The 20,216-nt window shown below is 53.8% G+C and overlaps 1 protein-coding gene across 5 annotated transcripts in view; it reads right to left on the reverse strand.

Moving 5' to 3' along the window:
* Positions 1–19,890, reverse strand: part of LOC137509176 (uncharacterized) — an 82,633-nt gene extending 62,743 nt beyond the window's left edge. For 4 of the 5 annotated variants that reach the window (XM_068233813.1, XM_068233812.1, XM_068233814.1 and 1 more), the window contains exon 1: positions 8,882–9,044. In XM_068233813.1, coding sequence (XP_068089914.1) covers positions 8,882–9,007 — 126 coding nt within the window. In that variant the 5' untranslated portion in view covers positions 9,008–9,044. Of the gene's footprint in view, positions 1–8,881; positions 9,045–19,749 lie in introns of those variants that run through there. The other variant, XM_068233810.1, reaches the window with a different exon arrangement.
* Between the last annotated feature and the right edge of the window lie 326 nt (positions 19,891–20,216).

Raw genomic sequence — 20,216 nt, forward strand, 5'->3', positions numbered from 1 at the left:
CCGTGAGTGACAGGGGGCCCCTGTAGGCCGTGAGTGACAGGGGGCCCCTGTAGGCCGTGAGTGACAGGGGGCCCCTGTAGGCCGTGAGTGACAGGGGGCCCCTGTAGGCCGTGAGTGACAGGGGGCCCCTGTAGGCCGTGAGTGACAGGGGGCCCCTGTAGGCCGTGAGTGACAGGGGGCCCCTGTAGGCCGTGAGTGACAGGGGGCCCTGTAGGCCGTGAGTGACAGGGGGCCCCTGTAGGCCGTGAGTGACAGGGGGCCCCTGTAGGCCGTGAGTGACAGGGGGCCCCTGTAGGCCGTGAGTGACAGGGGGCCCCTGTAGGCCGTGAGTGACAGGGGGCCCCTGTAGGCCGTGAGTGACAGGGGGCCCCTGTAGGCCGTGAGTGACAGGGGGCCCCTGTAGGCCGTGAGTGACAGGGGGCCCCTGTAGGCCGTGAGTGACAGGGGGCCCCTGTAGGCCGTGAGTGACAGGGGGCCCCTGTAGGCCGTGAGTGACAGGGGGCCCCTGTAGGCCGTGAGTGACAGGGGGCCCCTGTAGGCCGTGAGTGACAGGGGGGCCCCCTGTAGGCCGTGAGTGACAGGGGGCCCCTGTAGGCCGTGAGTGACAGGGGGGCCCCCTGTAGGCCGTGAGTGACAGGGGGCCCCTGTAGGCCGTGAGTGACAGGGGGCCCCTGTAGGCCGTGAGTGACAGGGGGCCCCTGTAGGCCGTGAGTGACAGGGGGCCCCTGTAGGCCGTGAGTGACAGGGGGCCCCTGTAGGCCGTGAGTGACAGGGGGCCCCTGTAGGCCGTGAGTGACAGGGGGCCCCTGTAGGCCGTGAGTGACAGGGGGCCCCTGTAGGCCGTGAGTGACAGGGGGCCCCTGTAGGCCGTGAGTGACAGGGGGCCCCTGTAGGCCGTGAGTGACAGGGGGCCCCTGTAGGCCGTGAGTGACAGGGGGCCCCTGTAGGCCGTGAGTGACAGGGGGCCCCTGTAGGCCGTGAGTGACAGGGGGCCCCTGTAGGCCGTGAGTGACAGGGGGCCCCTGTAGGCCGTGAGTGACAGGGGGCCCCTGTAGGCCGTGAGTGACAGGGGCCCCTGTAGGCCGTGAGTGACAGGGGGCCCCTGTAGGCCGTGAGTGACAGGGGGCCCCTGTAGGCCGTGAGTGACAGGGGGCCCCTGTAGGCCGTGAGTGACAGGGGGCCCCTGTAGGCCGTGAGTGACAGGGGGCCCCTGTAGGCCGTGAGTGACAGGGGGCCCCTGTAGGCCGTGAGTGACAGGGGGCCCCTGTAGGCCGTGAGTGACAGGGGGCCCCTGTAGGCCGTGAGTGACAGGGGGCCCCTGTAGGGCCGTGAGTGACAGGGGCCCCTGTAGGCCGTGAGTGACAGGGGGCCCCTGTAGGCCGTGAGTGACAGGGGGCCCCTGTAGGCCGTGAGTGACAGGGGAGCCCCTGTAGGCCGTGAGTGACAGGGGAGCCCCTGTAGGCCGTGAGTGACAGGGGAGCCCCTGTAGGCCGTGAGTGACAGGGAGCCCCTGTAGGCCGTGAGTGACAGGGAGCCCCTGTAGGCCGTGAGTGACAGGGAGCCCCTGTAGGCCGTGAGTGACAGGGAGCCCCTGTAGGCCGTGAGTGACAGGGAGCCCCTGTAGGCCGTGAGTGACAGGGAGCCCCTGTAGGCCGTGAGTGACAGGGAGCCCCTGTAGGCCGTGAGTGACAGGGAGCCCCTGTAGGCCGTGAGTGACAGGGAGCCCCTGTAGGCCGTGAGTGACAGGGAGCCCCTGTAGGCCGTGAGTGACAGGGAGCCCCTGTAGGCCGTGAGTGACAGGGAGCCCCTGTAGGCCGTGAGTGACAGGGAGCCCCTGTAGGCCGTGAGTGACAGGGAGCCCCTGTAGGCCGTGAGTGACAGGGAGCCCCTGTAGGCCGTGAGTGACAGGGAGCCCCTGTAGGCCGTGAGTGACAGGGAGCCCCTGTAGGCCGTGAGTGACAGGGAGCCCCTGTAGGCCGTGAGTGACAGGGAGCCCCTGTAGGCCGTGAGTGACAGGGAGCCCCTGTAGGCCGTGAGTGACAGGGAGCCCCTGTAGGCCGTGAGTGACAGGGAGCCCCTGTAGGCCGTGAGTGACAGGGAGCCCCTGTAGGCCGTGAGTGACAGGGAGCCCCTGTAGGCCGTGAGTGACAGGGAGCCCCTGTAGGCCGTGAGTGACAGGGAGCCCCTGTAGGCCGTGAGTGACAGGGAGCCCCTGTAGGCCGTGAGTGACAGGGAGCCCCTGTAGGCCGTGAGTGACAGGGAGCCCCTGTAGGCCGTGAGTGACAGGGAGCCCCTGTAGGCCGTGAGTGACAGGGAGCCCCTGTAGGCCGTGAGTGACAGGGAGCCCCTGTAGGCCGTGAGTGACAGGGAGCCCCTGTAGGCCGTGAGTGACAGGGAGCCCCTGTAGGCCGTGAGTGACAGGGAGCCCCTGTAGGCCGTGAGTGACAGGGAGCCCCTGTAGGCCGTGAGTGACAGGGAGCCCCTGTAGGCCGTGAGTGACAGGGAGCCCCTGTAGGCCGTGAGTGACAGGGAGCCCCTGTAGGCCGTGAGTGACAGGGAGCCCCTGTAGGCCGTGAGTGACAGGGAGCCCCTGTAGGCCGTGAGTGACAGGGAGCCCCTGTAGGCCGTGAGTGACAGGGAGCCCCTGTAGGCCGTGAGTGACAGGGAGCCCCTGTAGGCCGTGAGTGACAGGGAGCCCCTGTAGGCCGTGAGTGACAGGGAGCCCCTGTAGGCCGTGAGTGACAGGGAGCCCCTGTAGGCCGTGAGTGACAGGGAGCCCCTGTAGGCCGTGAGTGACAGGGAGCCCCTGTAGGCCGTGAGTGACAGGGAGCCCCTGTAGGCCGTGAGTGACAGGGAGCCCCTGTAGGCCGTGAGTGACAGGGAGCCCCTGTAGGCCGTGAGTGACAGGGAGCCCCTGTAGGCCGTGAGTGACAGGGAGCCCCTGTAGGCCGTGAGTGACAGGGAGCCCCTGTAGGCCGTGAGTGACAGGGAGCCCCTGTAGGCCGTGAGTGACAGGGAGCCCCTGTAGGCCGTGAGTGACAGGGAGCCCCTGTAGGCCGTGAGTGACAGGGAGCCCCTGTAGGCCGTGAGTGACAGGGAGCCCCTGTAGGCCGTGAGTGACAGGGAGCCCCTGTAGGCCGTGAGTGACAGGGAGCCCCTGTAGGCCGTGAGTGACAGGGAGCCCCTGTAGGCCGTGAGTGACAGGGAGCCCCTGTAGGCCGTGAGTGACAGGGAGCCCCTGTAGGCCGTGAGTGACAGGGAGCCCCTGTAGGCCGTGAGTGACAGGGAGCCCCTGTAGGCCGTGAGTGACAGGGAGCCCCTGTAGGCCGTGAGTGACAGGGAGCCCCTGTAGGCCGTGAGTGACAGGGAGCCCCTGTAGGCCGTGAGTGACAGGGAGCCCCTGTAGGCCGTGAGTGACAGGGAGCCCCTGTAGGCCGTGAGTGACAGGGAGCCCCTGTAGGCCGTGAGTGACAGGGAGCCCCTGTAGGCCGTGAGTGACAGGGAGCCCCTGTAGGCCGTGAGTGACAGGGAGCCCCTGTAGGCCGTGAGTGACAGGGAGCCCCTGTAGGCCGTGAGTGACAGGGAGCCCCTGTAGGCCGTGAGTGACAGGGAGCCCCTGTAGGCCGTGAGTGACAGGGAGCCCCTGTAGGCCGTGAGTGACAGGGAGCCCCTGTAGGCCGTGAGTGACAGGGAGCCCCTGTAGGCCGTGAGTGACAGGGAGCCCCTGTAGGCCGTGAGTGACAGGGAGCCCCTGTAGGCCGTGAGTGACAGGGAGCCCCTGTAGGCCGTGAGTGACAGGGAGCCCCTGTAGGCCGTGAGTGACAGGGAGCCCCTGTAGGCCGTGAGTGACAGGGAGCCCCTGTAGGCCGTGAGTGACAGGGAGCCCCTGTAGGCCGTGAGTGACAGGGAGCCCCTGTAGGCCGTGAGTGACAGGGAGCCCCTGTAGGCCGTGAGTGACAGGGAGCCCCTGTAGGCCGTGAGTGACAGGGAGCCCCTGTAGGCCGTGAGTGACAGGGAGCCCCTGTAGGCCGTGAGTGACAGGGAGCCCCTGTAGGCCGTGAGTGACAGGGAGCCCCTGTAGGCCGTGAGTGACAGGGAGCCCCTGTAGGCCGTGAGTGACAGGGAGCCCCTGTAGGCCGTGAGTGACAGGGAGCCCCTGTAGGCCGTGAGTGACAGGGAGCCCCTGTAGGCCGTGAGTGACAGGGAGCCCCTGTAGGCCGTGAGTGACAGGGAGCCCCTGTAGGCCGTGAGTGACAGGGAGCCCCTGTAGGCCGTGAGTGACAGGGAGCCCCTGTAGGCCGTGAGTGACAGGGAGCCCCTGTAGGCCGTGAGTGACAGGGAGCCCCTGTAGGCCGTGAGTGACAGGGAGCCCCTGTAGGCCGTGAGTGACAGGGAGCCCCTGTAGGCCGTGAGTGACAGGGAGCCCCTGTAGGCCGTGAGTGACAGGGAGCCCCTGTAGGCCGTGAGTGACAGGGAGCCCCTGTAGGCCGTGAGTGACAGGGAGCCCCTGTAGGCCGTGAGTGACAGGGAGCCCCTGTAGGCCGTGAGTGACAGGGAGCCCCTGTAGGCCGTGAGTGACAGGGAGCCCCTGTAGGCCGTGAGTGACAGGGAGCCCCTGTAGGCCGTGAGTGACAGGGAGCCCCTGTAGGCCGTGAGTGACAGGGAGCCCCTGTAGGCCGTGAGTGACAGGGAGCCCCTGTAGGCCGTGAGTGACAGGGAGCCCCTGTAGGCCGTGAGTGACAGGGAGCCCCTGTAGGCCGTGAGTGACAGGGAGCCCCTGTAGGCCGTGAGTGACAGGGAGCCCCTGTAGGCCGTGAGTGACAGGGAGCCCCTGTAGGCCGTGAGTGACAGGGAGCCCCTGTAGGCAGTGAGTGACAGGGAGCCCCTGTAGGCCGTGAGTGACAGGGAGCCCCTGTAGGCCGTGAGTGACAGGGAGCCCCTGTAGGCCGTGAGTGACAGGGAGCCCCTGTAGGCAGTGAGTGACAGGGAGCCCCTGTAGGCAGTGAGTGACAGGGAGCCCCTGTAGGCAGTGAGTGACAGGGAGCCCCTGTAGGCAGTGAGTGACAGGGAGCCCCTGTAGGCAGTGAGTGACAGGGAGCCCCTGTAGGCAGTGAGTGACAGGGAGCCCCTGTAGGCCGTGAGTGACAGGGAGCCCCTGTAGGCCGTGAGTGACAGGGAGCCCCTGTAGGCCGTGAGTGACAGGGAGCCCCTGTAGGCCGTGAGTGACAGGGAGCCCCTGTAGGCCGTGAGTGACAGGGAGCCCCTGTAGGCCGTGAGTGACAGGGAGCCCCTGTAGGCCGTGAGTGACAGGGAGCCCCTGTAGGCCGTGAGTGACAGGGAGCCCCTGTAGGCCGTGAGTGACAGGGAGCCCCTGTAGGCCGTGAGTGACAGGGAGCCCCTGTAGGCCGTGAGTGACAGGGAGCCCCTGTAGGCCGTGAGTGACAGGGAGCCCCTGTAGGCCGTGAGTGACAGGGAGCCCCTGTAGGCCGTGAGTGACAGGGAGCCCCTGTAGGCCGTGAGTGACAGGGAGCCCCTGTAGGCCGTGAGTGACAGGGAGCCCCTGTAGGCCGTGAGTGACAGGGAGCCCCTGTAGGCCGTGAGTGACAGGGAGCCCCTGTAGGCCGTGAGTGACAGGGAGCCCCTGTAGGCCGTGAGTGACAGGGAGCCCCTGTAGGCCGTGAGTGACAGGGAGCCCCTGTAGGCCGTGAGTGACAGGGAGCCCCTGTAGGCCGTGAGTGACAGGGAGCCCCTGTAGGCCGTGAGTGACAGGGAGCCCCTGTAGGCCGTGAGTGACAGGGAGCCCCTGTAGGCCGTGAGTGACAGGGAGCCCCTGTAGGCCGTGAGTGACAGGGAGCCCCTGTAGGCCGTGAGTGACAGGGAGCCCCTGTAGGCCGTGAGTGACAGGGAGCCCCTGTAGGCCGTGAGTGACAGGGAGCCCCTGTAGGCCGTGAGTGACAGGGAGCCCCTGTAGGCCGTGAGTGACAGGGAGCCCCTGTAGGCCGTGAGTGACAGGGAGCCCCTGTAGGCCGTGAGTGACAGGGAGCCCCTGTAGGCCGTGAGTGACAGGGAGCCCCTGTAGGCCGTGAGTGACAGGGAGCCCCTGTAGGCCGTGAGTGACAGGGAGCCCCTGTAGGCCGTGAGTGACAGGGAGCCCCTGTAGGCCGTGAGTGACAGGGAGCCCCTGTAGGCCGTGAGTGACAGGGAGCCCCTGTAGGCCGTGAGTGACAGGGAGCCCCTGTAGGCCGTGAGTGACAGGGAGCCCCTGTAGGCCGTGAGTGACAGGGAGCCCCTGTAGGCCGTGAGTGACAGGGAGCCCCTGTAGGCCGTGAGTGACAGGGAGCCCCTGTAGGCCGTGAGTGACAGGGAGCCCCTGTAGGCCGTGAGTGACAGGGAGCCCCTGTAGGCAGTGAGTGACAGGGACCCCTTGTAGGCAGTGAGTGACAGGGAGCCCCTGTAGGCAGTGAGTGACAGGGAGCCCATGTAGGCAGTGAGTGACAGGGAGCCCCTTTAGGCAGTGAGTGACAGGGAGACCCTTGTAGGCAGTGAGTGAAAGGGAGACCCTTGTAGGCAGTGAGTGACAGGGAGCCCCTTGTAGGCAGTGACAGGGACCCCTTTAGGCAGTGAGTGACAGGGAGCCCCTTTTGGCAGTGAGTGACAGGGAGCCCCTTTTAGGCAGTGAGTGACAGGGAGCCCCTTGTAGGCAGTGAGTGACAGGGAGCCCCTTGTAGGCAGTGAGTGACAGGGAGCCCCTTGTAGGCAGTGAGTGACAGGGAGCCCCTTGTAGGCAGTGAGTGACAGGGAGCCCCTTGTAGGCAGTGAGTGACAGGGAGCCCCTTGTAGGCAGTGAGTGACAGGGAGCCCCTTGTAGGCAGTGAGTGACAGGGAGCCCCTTGTAGGCAGTGAGTGACAGGGAGCCCCTTGTAGGCAGTGAGTGACAGGGAGCCCCTTGTAGGCAGTGAGTGACAGGGAGCCCCTTGTAGGCAGTGAGTGACAGGGAGCCCCTTGTAGGCAGTGAGTGACAGGGAGCCCCTTGTAGGCAGTGAGTGACAGGGAGCCCCTTGTAGGCAGTGAGTGACAGGGAGCCCCTTGTAGGCAGTGAGTGACAGGGAGCCCCTTGTAGGCAGTGAGTGACAGGGAGCCCCTTGTAGGCAGTGAGTGACAGGGAGCCCCTTGTAGGCAGTGAGTGACAGGGAGCCCCTTGTAGGCAGTGAGTGACAGGGAGCCCCTTGTAGGCAGTGAGTGACAGGGAGCCCCTTGTAGGCAGTGAGTGACAGGGAGCCCCTTGTAGGCAGTGAGTGACAGGGAGCCCCTTGTAGGCAGTGAGTGACAGGGAGCCCCTTTAGGCAGTGAGTGACAGGGAGCCCCTTTAGGCAGTGAGTGACAGGGAGCCCCTTTAGGCAGTGAGTGACAGGGAGCCCCTTTAGGCAGTGAGTGACAGGGAGCCCCTTTAGGCAGTGAGTGACAGGGAGCCCCTTTAGGCAGTGAGTGACAGGGAGCCCCTTTAGGCAGTGAGTGACAGGGAGCCCCTTTAGGCAGTGAGTGACAGGGAGCCCCTTTAGGCAGTGAGTGACAGGGAGCCCCTTTAGGCAGTGAGTGACAGGGAGCCCCTTTAGGCAGTGAGTGACAGGGAGCCCCTTTAGGCAGTGAGTGACAGGGAGCCCCTTGTAGGCAGTGAGTGACAGGGACCCCTGTAGGCAGTGAGTGACAGGGAGCCCCTGTAGGCAGTGAGTGACAGGGAGCCCCTGTAGGCAGTGAGTGACAGGGAGCCCCTTTAGGCAGTGAGTGACAGGGAGCCCCTTTAGGCAGTGAGTGACAGGTAGCCCCTTGTAGGCAGTGAGTGACAGGGAGCCCCTGTAGGCAGTGAGTGACAGGGAGCCCCTGTAGGCAGTGAGTGACAGGGAGCCCCTGTAGGCAGTGAGTGACAGGGAGCCCCTGTAGGCAGTGAGTGACAGGGAGCCCCTGTAGGCAGTGAGTGACAGGGAGCCCCTGTAGGCAGTGAGTGACAGGGAGCCCCTGTAGGCAGTGAGTGACAGGGAGCCCCTGTAGGCAGTGAGTGACAGGGAGCCCCTGTAGGCAGTGAGTGACAGGGACCCCTTTAGGCAGTGAGTGACAGGGAGCCCCTGTAGGCAGTGAGTGACAGGGAGCCCGTTTGAGTAATGAGTGACAGGGAGCCCGTTTGAGTGCAAGATAAGTAGAACAGAGGCGCCAACAGGATAAAAACAGTAATTAAAATGTTAAAAAATTCGCTGAGGAGGCTATGGTGGCTCCGCCCCCTCCAAGCAAACACAGAGGACTGTGTAGTATAATCAGAAAAAAATTTATTGGTACACTCCAGGGTATAGATATACAACGCGTTTCGCGGGTATGAGCCCGCTTCTTCAGGTAGTAGAGGTAGGAGTACACTAATGGGGGGAAAAGGAAAATAAAGGCACGTATTGGTGTGTGGTAAGACAAACATGCTCAAATGATGATTGATCTGCTTGTTATTAATATATATGTTATTTGCTAACAAATAAACTACAGGGGAGCATTAGCATGATTAATATACTGCGTGGAGTTTGGGGTTAAAAAAGTGCGTATGGATTGACAGGGGATGTGGGGGGGGGGGGGGGGGGGTTGTTTTGGGGGTTAGGCAATCTGGGAGTGGGAGAGGAGAGGCTTGGACGGTGTGGATTAAGGTAGCGAGGGAAGGTGTGTGAGGAGAGGAATATGTGTTGAACTGGTGGGTAAAGATGATTAATTGGGAAGGACCAAAAGCAGAGGCAAAAGACTGGAAACGTCTGTCTGTAGGACAGGGCTTTCAAACTTCCCCCTGTTCGCATCTGAACACTAAGTGTGAGGGTAAACATGAGTGAAAAGGTAAAAAAGGCAAAGCACTTACCAGCAATCTGTCAGCAACACACCTGGCGCCAAAGTGCCTGGGTGTCGTTGCCTGGTCTCTTAAATAATGACTGTATTGTTCCTGATAGGTTGTGCTGGGTGGGGCGGGCAAAGGAATAGCAAGCATGTGGTCGTCATGCGTGTCATCAATGGGCGCTATAGTGTTGCCCTGACGACGCATATGCGGAAGTGTAGGGCATGCAGCCACGCATTGACTGCGTGCCTGCTTCCGTGTAGGGGCGGAGTTTATGCGGAAGGACGTCACCACTCTCCAGCCGAGGTCTATACGTGGGCTGGGAGTGGGCGCACGGAATGCGCATGCGTTGTACAGTGTGCGCCATTTTAGTAGTGGGCACATAGCCAGGGGGGGTTGTTTGGGGTGAAAGAGCAGGGCTGCGGGGAGCGCCCGTCCCGGCAATGGGAAGGGGCTTCAGTTCCCGCTATATCAAATGCCTTATTCTGGTATATTTACACTATTGTGATCCGATGTAAATACGAAGTGGGTTCTTAATGAAATAGTGACCTCATGTGGCTAAGAGTGGTACTGTGGGTAGGGAATATACGGCAGAAAGTTTGTAAGAATAACAGTATTATACATAATGTATATAAAAAAAAAAGAAATGCAGGTTTACATACATGTTTTCAAGAAAGTTCATAATGTACAAGATAAAATACACTAAAAACAACCCTATTTAAGAACAAAAGTAAAAAGGTAAAAGTAGAAAATGACAATGATGAGGTCTTACAATGGTAGGATGAAAGGGAATGTTATTCCAATGAGCTTAACATCTAAGATTGAGCACCGGGATCCATAATACAAGAAAAAGGCTATGGGTGTCAGAGGGATCCAAATGTATGGTACATAAGTAGATATAAGCAAAGCAGATTGAAATTTTGTTGGGGAGTACCCAAACTGTTAATAGATCATCAAAGGATGCATACGTTAAAACACACATTAAAAAAACAATCAAGTGTACCAATGACAATAAGACAAAAAATGATAAAAGAGGCGACCGATCGGACTGAAAATATTTAGACTGTGTTCAGTAGATTTTTTCTAACTGTTCATTGAGGCCCTCAGGTGTGAGGGTTTTTAGTATTTGAATCCAGAACATCTCCCTCGCCCTCAATTTTTCAAAAGCGTCGTGTTGTTGTTGTGGGATGGATTCGATGAGGGTGATGCGGAACGTGGAGGGGTCGCTGTGGTGGTGTGTGCCAAAGTGTTTTGATACACTGTGGAGTGGGAAGTTTTTGAGAATATTTCTTTTGTGTTGTCCAATTCTACTACGTGCTGGTTGAGTGGTACGCCCCACGTACTGAAGGTGACAAGGACAACTGATGATGTAGATGACGTATCTGGAGGTGCAGGTTAAGTTGTTTTTGATGGAATATTGTAGTTTGGTGTTAAGGGATTGAAAAATTGTGGTGGTTTGTACGAAAGGGCAGGCCTTGCATCTGGTGTTATTGCAGGGTGAACATCCGGGTCTGGGTGAGTGGTTGGTGTCGCTGTCTGTTGTGGGTGTTCTTAAACGGCTGGGGGCTAGAATGCTTTTCAAATTAGGGGCTCTTCTGAATGTAATGGCGGGATTGGATGGAATGATTGGACGGAGGTATGGATCTTGCAGCAAGAGCCCGTTTGAGTAGTGAGTGACAGGGAGCCCCTTTAAGCAGTGAGTGACAGGGAGCCTGTTTAAATAGTGAGTGACAGGGACCCCTTTAGGCAGTGAGTGACAGGGAGCCCCTTTAGGCAGTGAGTGACAGGGAGCTCCCCCCTCTAGCTGCCGCCGCTCCCCCCTCACCTTGCAGGCCTCAGGATCAGCGGCGACCTGACCAGTACGAGCGGGCGCCGGACTGAACCCTCTCTATATGCGGAAGTGATGTCACTTCCGCATATCAGTGCGGTGTGCTAGGTCCTAGCACCCGCATGACTGGTCGCCGCCTGATCGAGGTCTGAGTGATGTTCCAGGAGGAAGGGGGGGGAGCGGCGGCCACAGGGAGGGAGGGTGCGGCGGCCACAGGGGGTGAGAGGCGGCCGGGCGGCACCTGTCAGGGACAGGCGCCTGGGTGCAATGCACCCGCAGCACCCGCCCAGGCTCGGCCCTGATTAGGCCTCTTGCACACTACATGTGATTCTGATTTACGGTTTTTAATTATTACTGCAGGCTGCATTTTTTCTGCGTTTTTCTTTTGATAAGATCCAGGGAAAATCGGAATCGCAAATCGAATTTGCAGTGTGCAGGAGGCCTCAGTGACTAGAAAAAGAGGTAAAATTAATTTGGGTGGTAAGTTGTATGACCAAGCAATAAACTGTTAAAGCTGCAGTGTGCTGAATTGTAAAAAAATGGCCTAGTCACTAGGGGGGTTTAAACCGGTGGTCCTTAAAGCGGTATTGTCACCATAAAAATCAAATTTCAACAGCAACTGGTCTGAGTGTATTAAGTGATAAAGATGCTAATCCTGCATTCAAAACTTTCAAAACTTTTTCTGCTGTTATGGTTTGGAGTTATCACATACTTTAGGAGCACTGGCCCTAGTGCCAAACAGTGCCAAAAAGTTAAATGCTGGGAGCTCTTTTTCTATAATCTATTCCTCCTCTTCCATTTATTTCCCTTCTTAGCTGACTTGTGTTTACAAGCAAGGCTGAGGTGACTCAGTGATTGGATGTGTAAATATAAAAAAGACTCTGGGAGGAGGGCAGCTAATGAATACACAATGAGCAAGAGAAGGGAGGGGGGACAACAAGAGTCAGGGAGGATATGATGTCAGCATTAGCTTGGCAAAATGGCCACTGCCTAGAATAGGATTTTCTGCTTTTCCTTTGTAAAATTCACAGGAATCATTATGTGGATAGCACGATACATCTGTTATATAAGTAGAAGTAGTATTTATCTACTTATATATGTGTTTTTTATTGCTATGTTAGCATGGGTGTCGCTTGTTCTTTAAGTGGTTAATCCAGTTCTGTATTTGGGAGCCTAATCCCATGTTCTGGAGGGTGGCCCATATATACCCCAATGAAACCCTGTCCTAAGCTTTCTCAGCATTTGTAGAGAGAAGAAGTTCCTTCACAGATTGCTGAGACATCCAGGTACCAATGCTCACTACGTTAAATGTATTGTCTCTCCCTTCTCTTCCCACGACAAAGCCCCCTTGGTCTTAACCACTTAACGACCGCCTAACGCCGATAGGCTGCGGCTGGACGTTAGTGGTTTTACATGGAAACGGCCCCATGTCAGTTCATGGAGGGTGTCTCCGTGAACAGCCTGCGAGCCTCCGATCGCGGCTCGCAGGCTAAATGTAAACACATGGGGAAGAAATCCCCGCTGTTTACATCATACGGTGCTGCTGCGCAGCAGTGGCGTAAAGGAGATCGGCGATCCCCGGCCTCTGATTGGCCGGGGATCGCCGGCATCTGATAAGCTGAAGCCTGTCAGAGGCGGCGCAGGACGGATCTCCATCCTGTGCCGCCCACAGCGAAAGGTAGAGGGAGGGAAGGAGAGGGAGGGCGGAAATCGCTGCGGAGGGGGGCTTTGAGGAGCCCCCCCGCTTGTCACACATAGCCGGCGGCGATCAGATCCCCCCAGCAGGACATCCCCCTAGTGGGGAAAAAAGGGGGGAAGTCTGGTCGCCTTGGCTGGCACATGATCTGTGCTGCGGGCTGGAGAGCCCACGCAGCACAGATCTAAGAAAACAAGCCCAGTCCTTAAGTGGTTAATTAATGGTTTGGAGTTAATTAACAAGGGTAGCAAAGTGGAGATTCTACTTTATTATTTATTTAAGTATTTATATAGCGCCAACATATTATGCAGCGCTGTTATCACGCTTGATATAAGACGTATACACAGAGGATCAGATTAATCGCAGTCAAAATGTAAGTTAGGGTCATACACGTGAGATCAGATAGCTGCGGTACAATAGGCTGAGACAGAGACTGGGTCGTTTAACAGGCTAGGGTCATATACGAGATATCAGATGGCTGCGGTACAATAGGCTGAGACAAAGACTAGGTCGTTTAACAGACTAGGGTCATACACAGGTGGTCAGATGGCTGAGGTACAATAGGAGTAGGCAAGAGAATGGTCAGTAAGGCTATGGTCAATAACTAAAGTCAGTCAGGCAGTCACATAAATATACAACAATAATATCACAGAGTGACAGATTGCCCAGCACCAGCGTACTGATTGCTATCACGGGCAGTGAGCAACTGAATCAGCACTGCTAAAATACACTCAGTCCCCCAATCAGAGGCTGGCCCCACTCACAACAACCAATCACTAAACAGAATCCCTGCCTAAGCGTCAGCTGATCTAAACTATCAGCTGACGCTATGATCGCCGGTGTCTCACAGCATAAGATCGGCTCTGAGACGCGCACACCGCCTAGAGGGATGGACAGAACGCCCACACTCACTCACCACCATGGGAGTGCTGGGGATGCCGCTGGGAAAATCAGAAGGGGAGGCTCGTGGCTGAACTCTGCCGCGCGAGCCGTCCCTGCCAACGCTGGAACTGCTGACAAATGAGTCCCTTACAGCTGTATACAGTATATATCATTGTTTACTAGGGAGATGGGCCTGTAACTAGCACAGTTGGCAGGTTCCTTGCCTTCTTTGTGTATGATAGTAACATGGGCTTCTAATAACTAGGAGGATGGGAGGGTGTTGCTGTTGAATGCTTGAATAAATGGGTCAGATAGAATGTGTGCAAAGCGCTTGTAATAAGTGGCTATAAGGCCATCTGGACCAGGGCTTTTACCTAGTTTGATGTCCTTCACAGCCATAAGAAAGTCTAGGGCATCTAGTGAGTCTCTTACCTGGTTTTCAATGGATTGGAACCCATATTTCTCAAGAAAGTTTTAATTTTACTGTCTTTGTGTTTAAGGAAGTTGTCAATGTCCCTAGATCCCTCTATGTTGTATAAGCCTTTGTAGAACTGTTGAAAGACTTCTAATATTTGTCTGGAGATAGCATGCTTATTCCCTTTACTAGCTGATGACATTGCCCAGGTATGTATTAGGCTGCTGTTGGCTATGCCCACTTTTTCTAACCCTAACACACAAACACTCAGTGACCAAGTTTGTGAGCTTTGCGGTCTTTGGCATCAATCATTTGTACTTTCTCATTGAAATGAAACAAATCTGATTGGCTGTTTGTGGCTCCACCCCTTTTCTGAATTTGAACCCCAGGCACTCAATGACCAACTGGACCAGGTTTGAGGAATGTGCCATTAACAGTGCTAGAATGGCAGCAATTAAATGTTCCTCTTAAAAAATCAATAGGTGAATTTTGATTGGCTTTTGTAGGCTCCACCCACTTTTCTGAATATTATTCCCAGTCACCAAGTGACCAACTGTGTAAAGTTTGAGAACCCTTCAATTAACAGTGTAAGAATGGCTGCAGTTTACATTTTCTCAGTGAAATTTGTATTTGTCTCCGTCCACTTTTTGTAACCTTGACACACAATCACTCAATGACCAAGTTTATAAGCTTTGGGGTCCTTGGTATCAATAATTTGTATATTCCCATAGAAATTCGACCAATCCGATTGGTTGTTTGTGGCTCCACCTCTTTCCAGAATTTGAACCCCAGTAACCCACTGTACCAGGTTTGAGGCATCTGCTATTAACAGTGTAAAATGGCAGCAATTGAAATATTATTCTTGAAAATCAACAGGTGAATTTTGATTGGCTATTGTAGGCTCCACCCACTTCCCTGAATATTAATCTCAGCCACCCAGTGACCAACTGGGCAAAGTTTGAGAACCTTGCCATTAAAGAGACTCTGTAACATTAAAAAGCTCCCCTGGGGGTACTCACCTCGGGTGGGGGAAGCCTCCGGATCCTAATGAGGCTTCCCACGCCGTCCTCTGTCCCACGGGGGTCTCGCCGCAGCCCTCCGAACAGCCGGCGACTGTGCCGACTGTCAGTTCAATATTTACCTTTGCTGGCTCCAGCGGGGGCGCTGTGGCGGCTTTCCGTTCCGAACTACACGGAAATACCCGATCTCATTCGGGTCCGCTCTACTGCGCAGGCGCAGGAAACTTGCGCCTGCGCAGTAGAGCGGACCCGACGGCGATCGGGTATTTCCGTGTAGTTCGGAGCCGACAGTCGTCAGAGCGCCTGCGCAGGAGCCAGGAAGGTAAATATTGACGTCACCGCTGCACTGACTCCACGGAGGGCTGCAGCGAGATCCCTGACGGATGGAGGACGGCGTGGGAAGCCTCATTAGGATCCGGAGGCTTCCCCCACCCGAGGTGAGTACCCCCCAGGGGATCTTTTCATGTTACTGTTCCTCTTTAACAGTGTAAGAATGGCTGCAGTTTATATTTTCCCAGTGAAATTTGTTATTGGCTCTGCCCACTTTTTGTAACTGTTATGATCATGTCTGCAGCATGTACTGCTGGCTGCAGTTTTACTGAAGACAAGCAGTTTTTGATGTCATTACATGCATTTGCTTGCATAGTTTGGTTTGCACTCAAACTAGTTGCTGATTCCATCTGCAGTGGCTCTGCAGTGCTGGCCAGCTCAGGATTGAATAATTACCATTCACCTGTGTGGGAATCTGCATGTCTGCTCCCATTGGATGACCTCAGTATAAAGATCTGCTTCCTGCAGGGCTTCTCAGGCTATCATAGCTTCAGCATAAGCCTGTCTTGCTGCTGCTGCTTTGGCCCCAGATCGTGGTTCTAGTTCTAATGATACTTTGCTGGTCTTCTTGCATCATATATTGGTTCATCGCCAATATATATGCATACTAGCACGTTTCTTATTTTCCTTGTATTCGTGTTACGTTAATACATCAGTGTCGCTGATATATACGTACACGAACTGTTTATATCCTGTGTTCAGTCAGTCAGCTTCGAGCACATTTTGGTAGGTTGTGCGTATCGTGATCACCCGTGCTTAGCTAGTTATCCTGCTCCTGTTACCATGTGTGGATTGCACTCATCTCTGCGAAGAGATAGCGAATCCTTCTGAGTCCTGTTCCTGTTACCGTGTGTGGACTGCGCTCATCTCTGCGAAGAGGTAGCGAATCCTTCTGAGTCCTGTTCTTGTTACCGTGCATGGATTGCGCTCATCTCTGCGTAGAGGTAGCGAATCCTTCTGAGTCCTTTTCCCTGTATTGCTCCGGTTCTAGTCAGTGTTCCTGCTTATGTCATATATCGGTTCATTGCCGATATATACATATGTTAGTCAGACGTTTATAGTTTCATTGATAGCTGTAATTGTAATACGCTAGGAAAACATACTTATTGTATATTTGTCTGTGTTACGTTCATCTATCTTGATCCTGTTATTTCCTGACTATCCCGTCCTGTCTTTGTGAGGCACGCCTTCGCTGCAATTGCATTGGCTGCCTCATTTCAGTCTGTCTTGTTGTGGACGCTTGTTGTCACTAAGTAGTGGCTAGCTAGCAAGCATTCATTCTGTCTACCTGTCCTGATCTTCTGAGTTCTGGTTATGCGCTCAGCGCTACTTTGCGCTGAGCCCCGATCGTGAAAGTATCGTTGTGGCTGTACGGATCTACGCTGGTTCTGTGCGCCACAATCTCCTATTGGAGTCAGTCCTCTCCTCCACTAAACTAGGGATATCCCAGTTCCTTGTGCTAGTGTGTGTACCTCCTTCACGTCAGCTTATGCATTGCGTGCTGACTGTGGAGAATACACCACCAAGCGTGACAGTAACCTTGACACACACAGTCACTCAGTGACGAGGTTTGTAAGCTTTTGGGTTCTTGGCTTCAAAAATTTGTTAATAGAAGCAGTTTATCCACCAAAGAAATCTGATTGGCTGTTTATGGCTCTGCCCCTTTAGTGAATTTAAACCCCAGTCATCCAATGACCGGCTGTAGCAAGTTTGAAGCCTCTGCCATTAACAGTGCAGGAATGGCAGCAGTTTAAATATTCCCCTTGAAAATCAATAGGTGAATTTTGATTGGCTGTTGTAGGCTCCACCCACTTTCCTGAATATTAATCTCATTCATCCAGTGACTAAGTGAGCCAAGTTTGAAAACTCTGCGATTAACAGTCTAAGAATGGCTGCAGTTTACATTTTCCCATTGAAATGAATGGTGCCCAGGTGTGCAGGGGGGACACGAGACCCCCAGAACATATCATCCCAGGTAGTAAGGGATATGTATACCAAGTTTTTTGAAATCGGCCAAAATAACTCTCTCTCTTTTATTTGCTGTTGAGCTGTGTGGTTTTTGAGTTTATGAGCAAGCGTGGTACCCATTTTGTTATTCCCTTCATAATATATTTTTTCCTTGCACACGATTTGTTTGTTTTTTTTCTGATGAATATAGTAGATCTTGTACAGTACCTCTTTTTTGTGATTGGTTAATTCTGTTTGGACAGTTTTTGTAATTCTTTTTTTGTATTTATTTTCAAGAAGGGATGTTTTTTGTATGAAAGCATTTAATTTTCTTTCCCTTTCTCTTTTCCTTGCTGCTCCCACCTTAATAAATTCATCTCTGATAACCGGTTTGCAAATAGAAGAGACTCGTTGTGTGTTATAATTTTTTTTTTAACAAAAGGTTTTTATTGAACAATAATAAAGTTTTTTTTACAAACAGTGCAAAATTGTCAACCCTGTATTATATGAAACATTCCAAATACATTCAAATGTACATACCGAGAAAAATGTTTAACAGCAGCAGCCATATACATTAATATTGAGAGAGATTGAAAGGTGTATAAAGTAAAAATACCCTCTTTACTAGCGGAAAGAACTACAAATGTAAGACAGTACGAATAAAATGATAATCTGTTGGTTGAAAGATCAATACTATGGAGGAAGGAAACTGTCGCTCCATGGGGTCCAGACCTGGTCAAATTGGTCCTCTTGGTTAAGGATAGAGGAGGTAATTGTTATCCATCCAAAAGAACTCGTTCATTTTATGAATAAGGGCAGGGAAGGGTAGGCTTGGGGACTTCCATTCTTTGGCCATAATGGCCTTGGCTACATTACAGAGGTGAACTATCAATTTCTTCTGATATTTAGTTAGGCCTGATAGGTTTTTGCTAAATAGGGCAATCCAAGAGTTAGGTGGTATGCTTTTATCTGTAAGTTGAGTGGCCAGGCTAAAGCATTTAAACAAAAATTGTCTAACTGGGGGACAGGACCACCAACAGTGTTCCTGGATGGCAGACAGTCCACATCCCCTGAAGCAAAGCTCAGACTGGGCTACATTCCTGTGGAGCAAGAAGGTGGGGGGGGGGGGGGAGGTACGATACCAATCGTATGGTATTTTATAGCCCCATTCCTTGATATCACAATTTATTGAGGATTTAGCAAGGCCTAAAAAAATATCATCCCATTCGCAGACCGACCATGTATTCCCCAATCTATCCTGCCATTTGTTCATAGCTGGTGTCATTTCAGGGAGTTTGTTATACCATATCTCTGAGTAGAAAGAAGAGATAAGACCTGGGGTATGGACATAATCCAAGAACTCCTTCTCTATTGGCGCAGACTCTGGATAAAATGCTGTACTTGGAGATATCTAAAGTAATCTTCCCTTCCAATATCAGGTCATTGAGTAGCAGAGGTGGGTCATGAGTCCAATTAAACCATGGTAAACAATCACAACCGGAGGGGGAATCTTTATTTAAGAGGAGGTGCTCCCTCAAGGAGCGTAATTTAAGTAAGTTCAGGTTTCTCGACTGGTTCGTCCACACAAACAATGACTCTGTGATAGTAGATAAGGTTTTGAGATTAGGCAACCAGGGTTTTTTGGTTCATAGAAGAGAGGAAAGAGGGAAGGGGTGAATTAGTGCGGGCTTCAAAGTCAACCCATCTCGTCATCCCTCTAGTGGTGTGTGGTGTGCTAGCTGAGCTAGGTGGGCTGAGTAAAAATATTGCAGAAGTTTGAGAGCACCCAGACCTCCTTTAGTCTTACCTCTGGCGAGATATTGATATTTGATCCTAGGGGTCTTGCACCCCCAAATAAAGCTGGTAAAGTGTGACTGGAGCTTTTTAAGGTAAGTTTTTAAGATTCTGATGGGAATGGCTCTGAAAAGGTATAACATTTTAGGCAGGGCAGTCATTTTTAGGGCATTGATTCTACCTATTAAAGAGATGTTAAAGTTGTTCCATGACCAGGGCAGGGCCCAAACGGGATTGCCTGCCCTTCCATTTTACCAAACCCATGACAAAAAATGCTGTGACACCAGTTGGGGAAAAAACGTCCACAGCGTTATTAAATTTCAGTTAACAATTGTATAAAAGCACGCGCTCTGGAAGTCCCTTGACAAATGCCTCTGATTCTTTCCTTGATTTAAAAACACTGTACCAGCCCACTAGCCTACCAAATATCTTATCGTAATCCATCATTTATTCCATTGTGCCATTGGCCAACATCCGATGATGTTGGCTCCATCCAGTTGGCTCAGTGGGTACTTCCCTGAAGGTAAGAAAGCCGGCATTGTCAAGGACCCGCCACAGCACTTCGGGCCTGACCCTCAGAGCCGAATGCCTGCCCCCTTACTGAGCGCGGCTTCCAGTGCTTCCCTCGGACCAAAAGAAAATGTTGTTCCCTAGATTGTAGAGGTGCACCTGTAAGCAGCCTATGGCATACTGCTATCCCCCCTAGCTTGCAGGGGACTTTTGACATGCTTCTGTTAATCTGTATTCTGGTGCGGCTCCTGGGGGGACTGGACCTGAATCTTGGGGTTATTTCCAACCTGATGAGGGGGCCGCAGTGCATGATGAAAAGGGCGGTTTTACTATTACAACACTATGTGCTTGGGGTAGTGTCCTATGTCATTATGAATTATAAGTATGTTCAGGCAGCCCCTCGCTCTAACCCAGTGACTTTCCCACCGTAACTCCACAGTACCCAAACCAGTGCACCACAACCTCCCGCTTTACCTGTCTGAGGTCTCGAAGCCTTTCCCGTTGCCTGATCTGGCACTCTGCCGTTAACATGAAGGAAAGGCACATAACCCACACCTGGCTGATTTCCTGTAGAGACATGTTATTTTGACAAGCACAACTCACATTTGAACAACAAAATACTGCCATGCAATAAGTATAATTACATATGTACAATATCTGAACACATAATATTATAAAAATCTATATAGATATTGTTATAATGCCTCCACCATCTGAGGCCAGATGTATGACCTGTATCTGCGGGACTCCCGCCTCCTGATTTTCTTGATGAGAAAGGAGTGAAAGTGGACTAAAAAGCGCTTGAGCTGCAGCCACCAGGGGGCGCTCAGTAGGCAGTAATAGCGTTAGGGAGCCTTCCTTAAGGTCTCCTTACTGAATAGGTGCAGCCGAGTGTCTGAGGCAGAGCCCTTAACTGGCACAATATCCAGCCACTGCGCATG

The sequence above is a fragment of the Hyperolius riggenbachi genome, chromosome 1 (genome assembly GCF_040937935.1).
Source record: "Hyperolius riggenbachi isolate aHypRig1 chromosome 1, aHypRig1.pri, whole genome shotgun sequence".
In the NCBI taxonomy this organism is placed as follows: Eukaryota; Metazoa; Chordata; class Amphibia; order Anura; family Hyperoliidae; genus Hyperolius; species Hyperolius riggenbachi.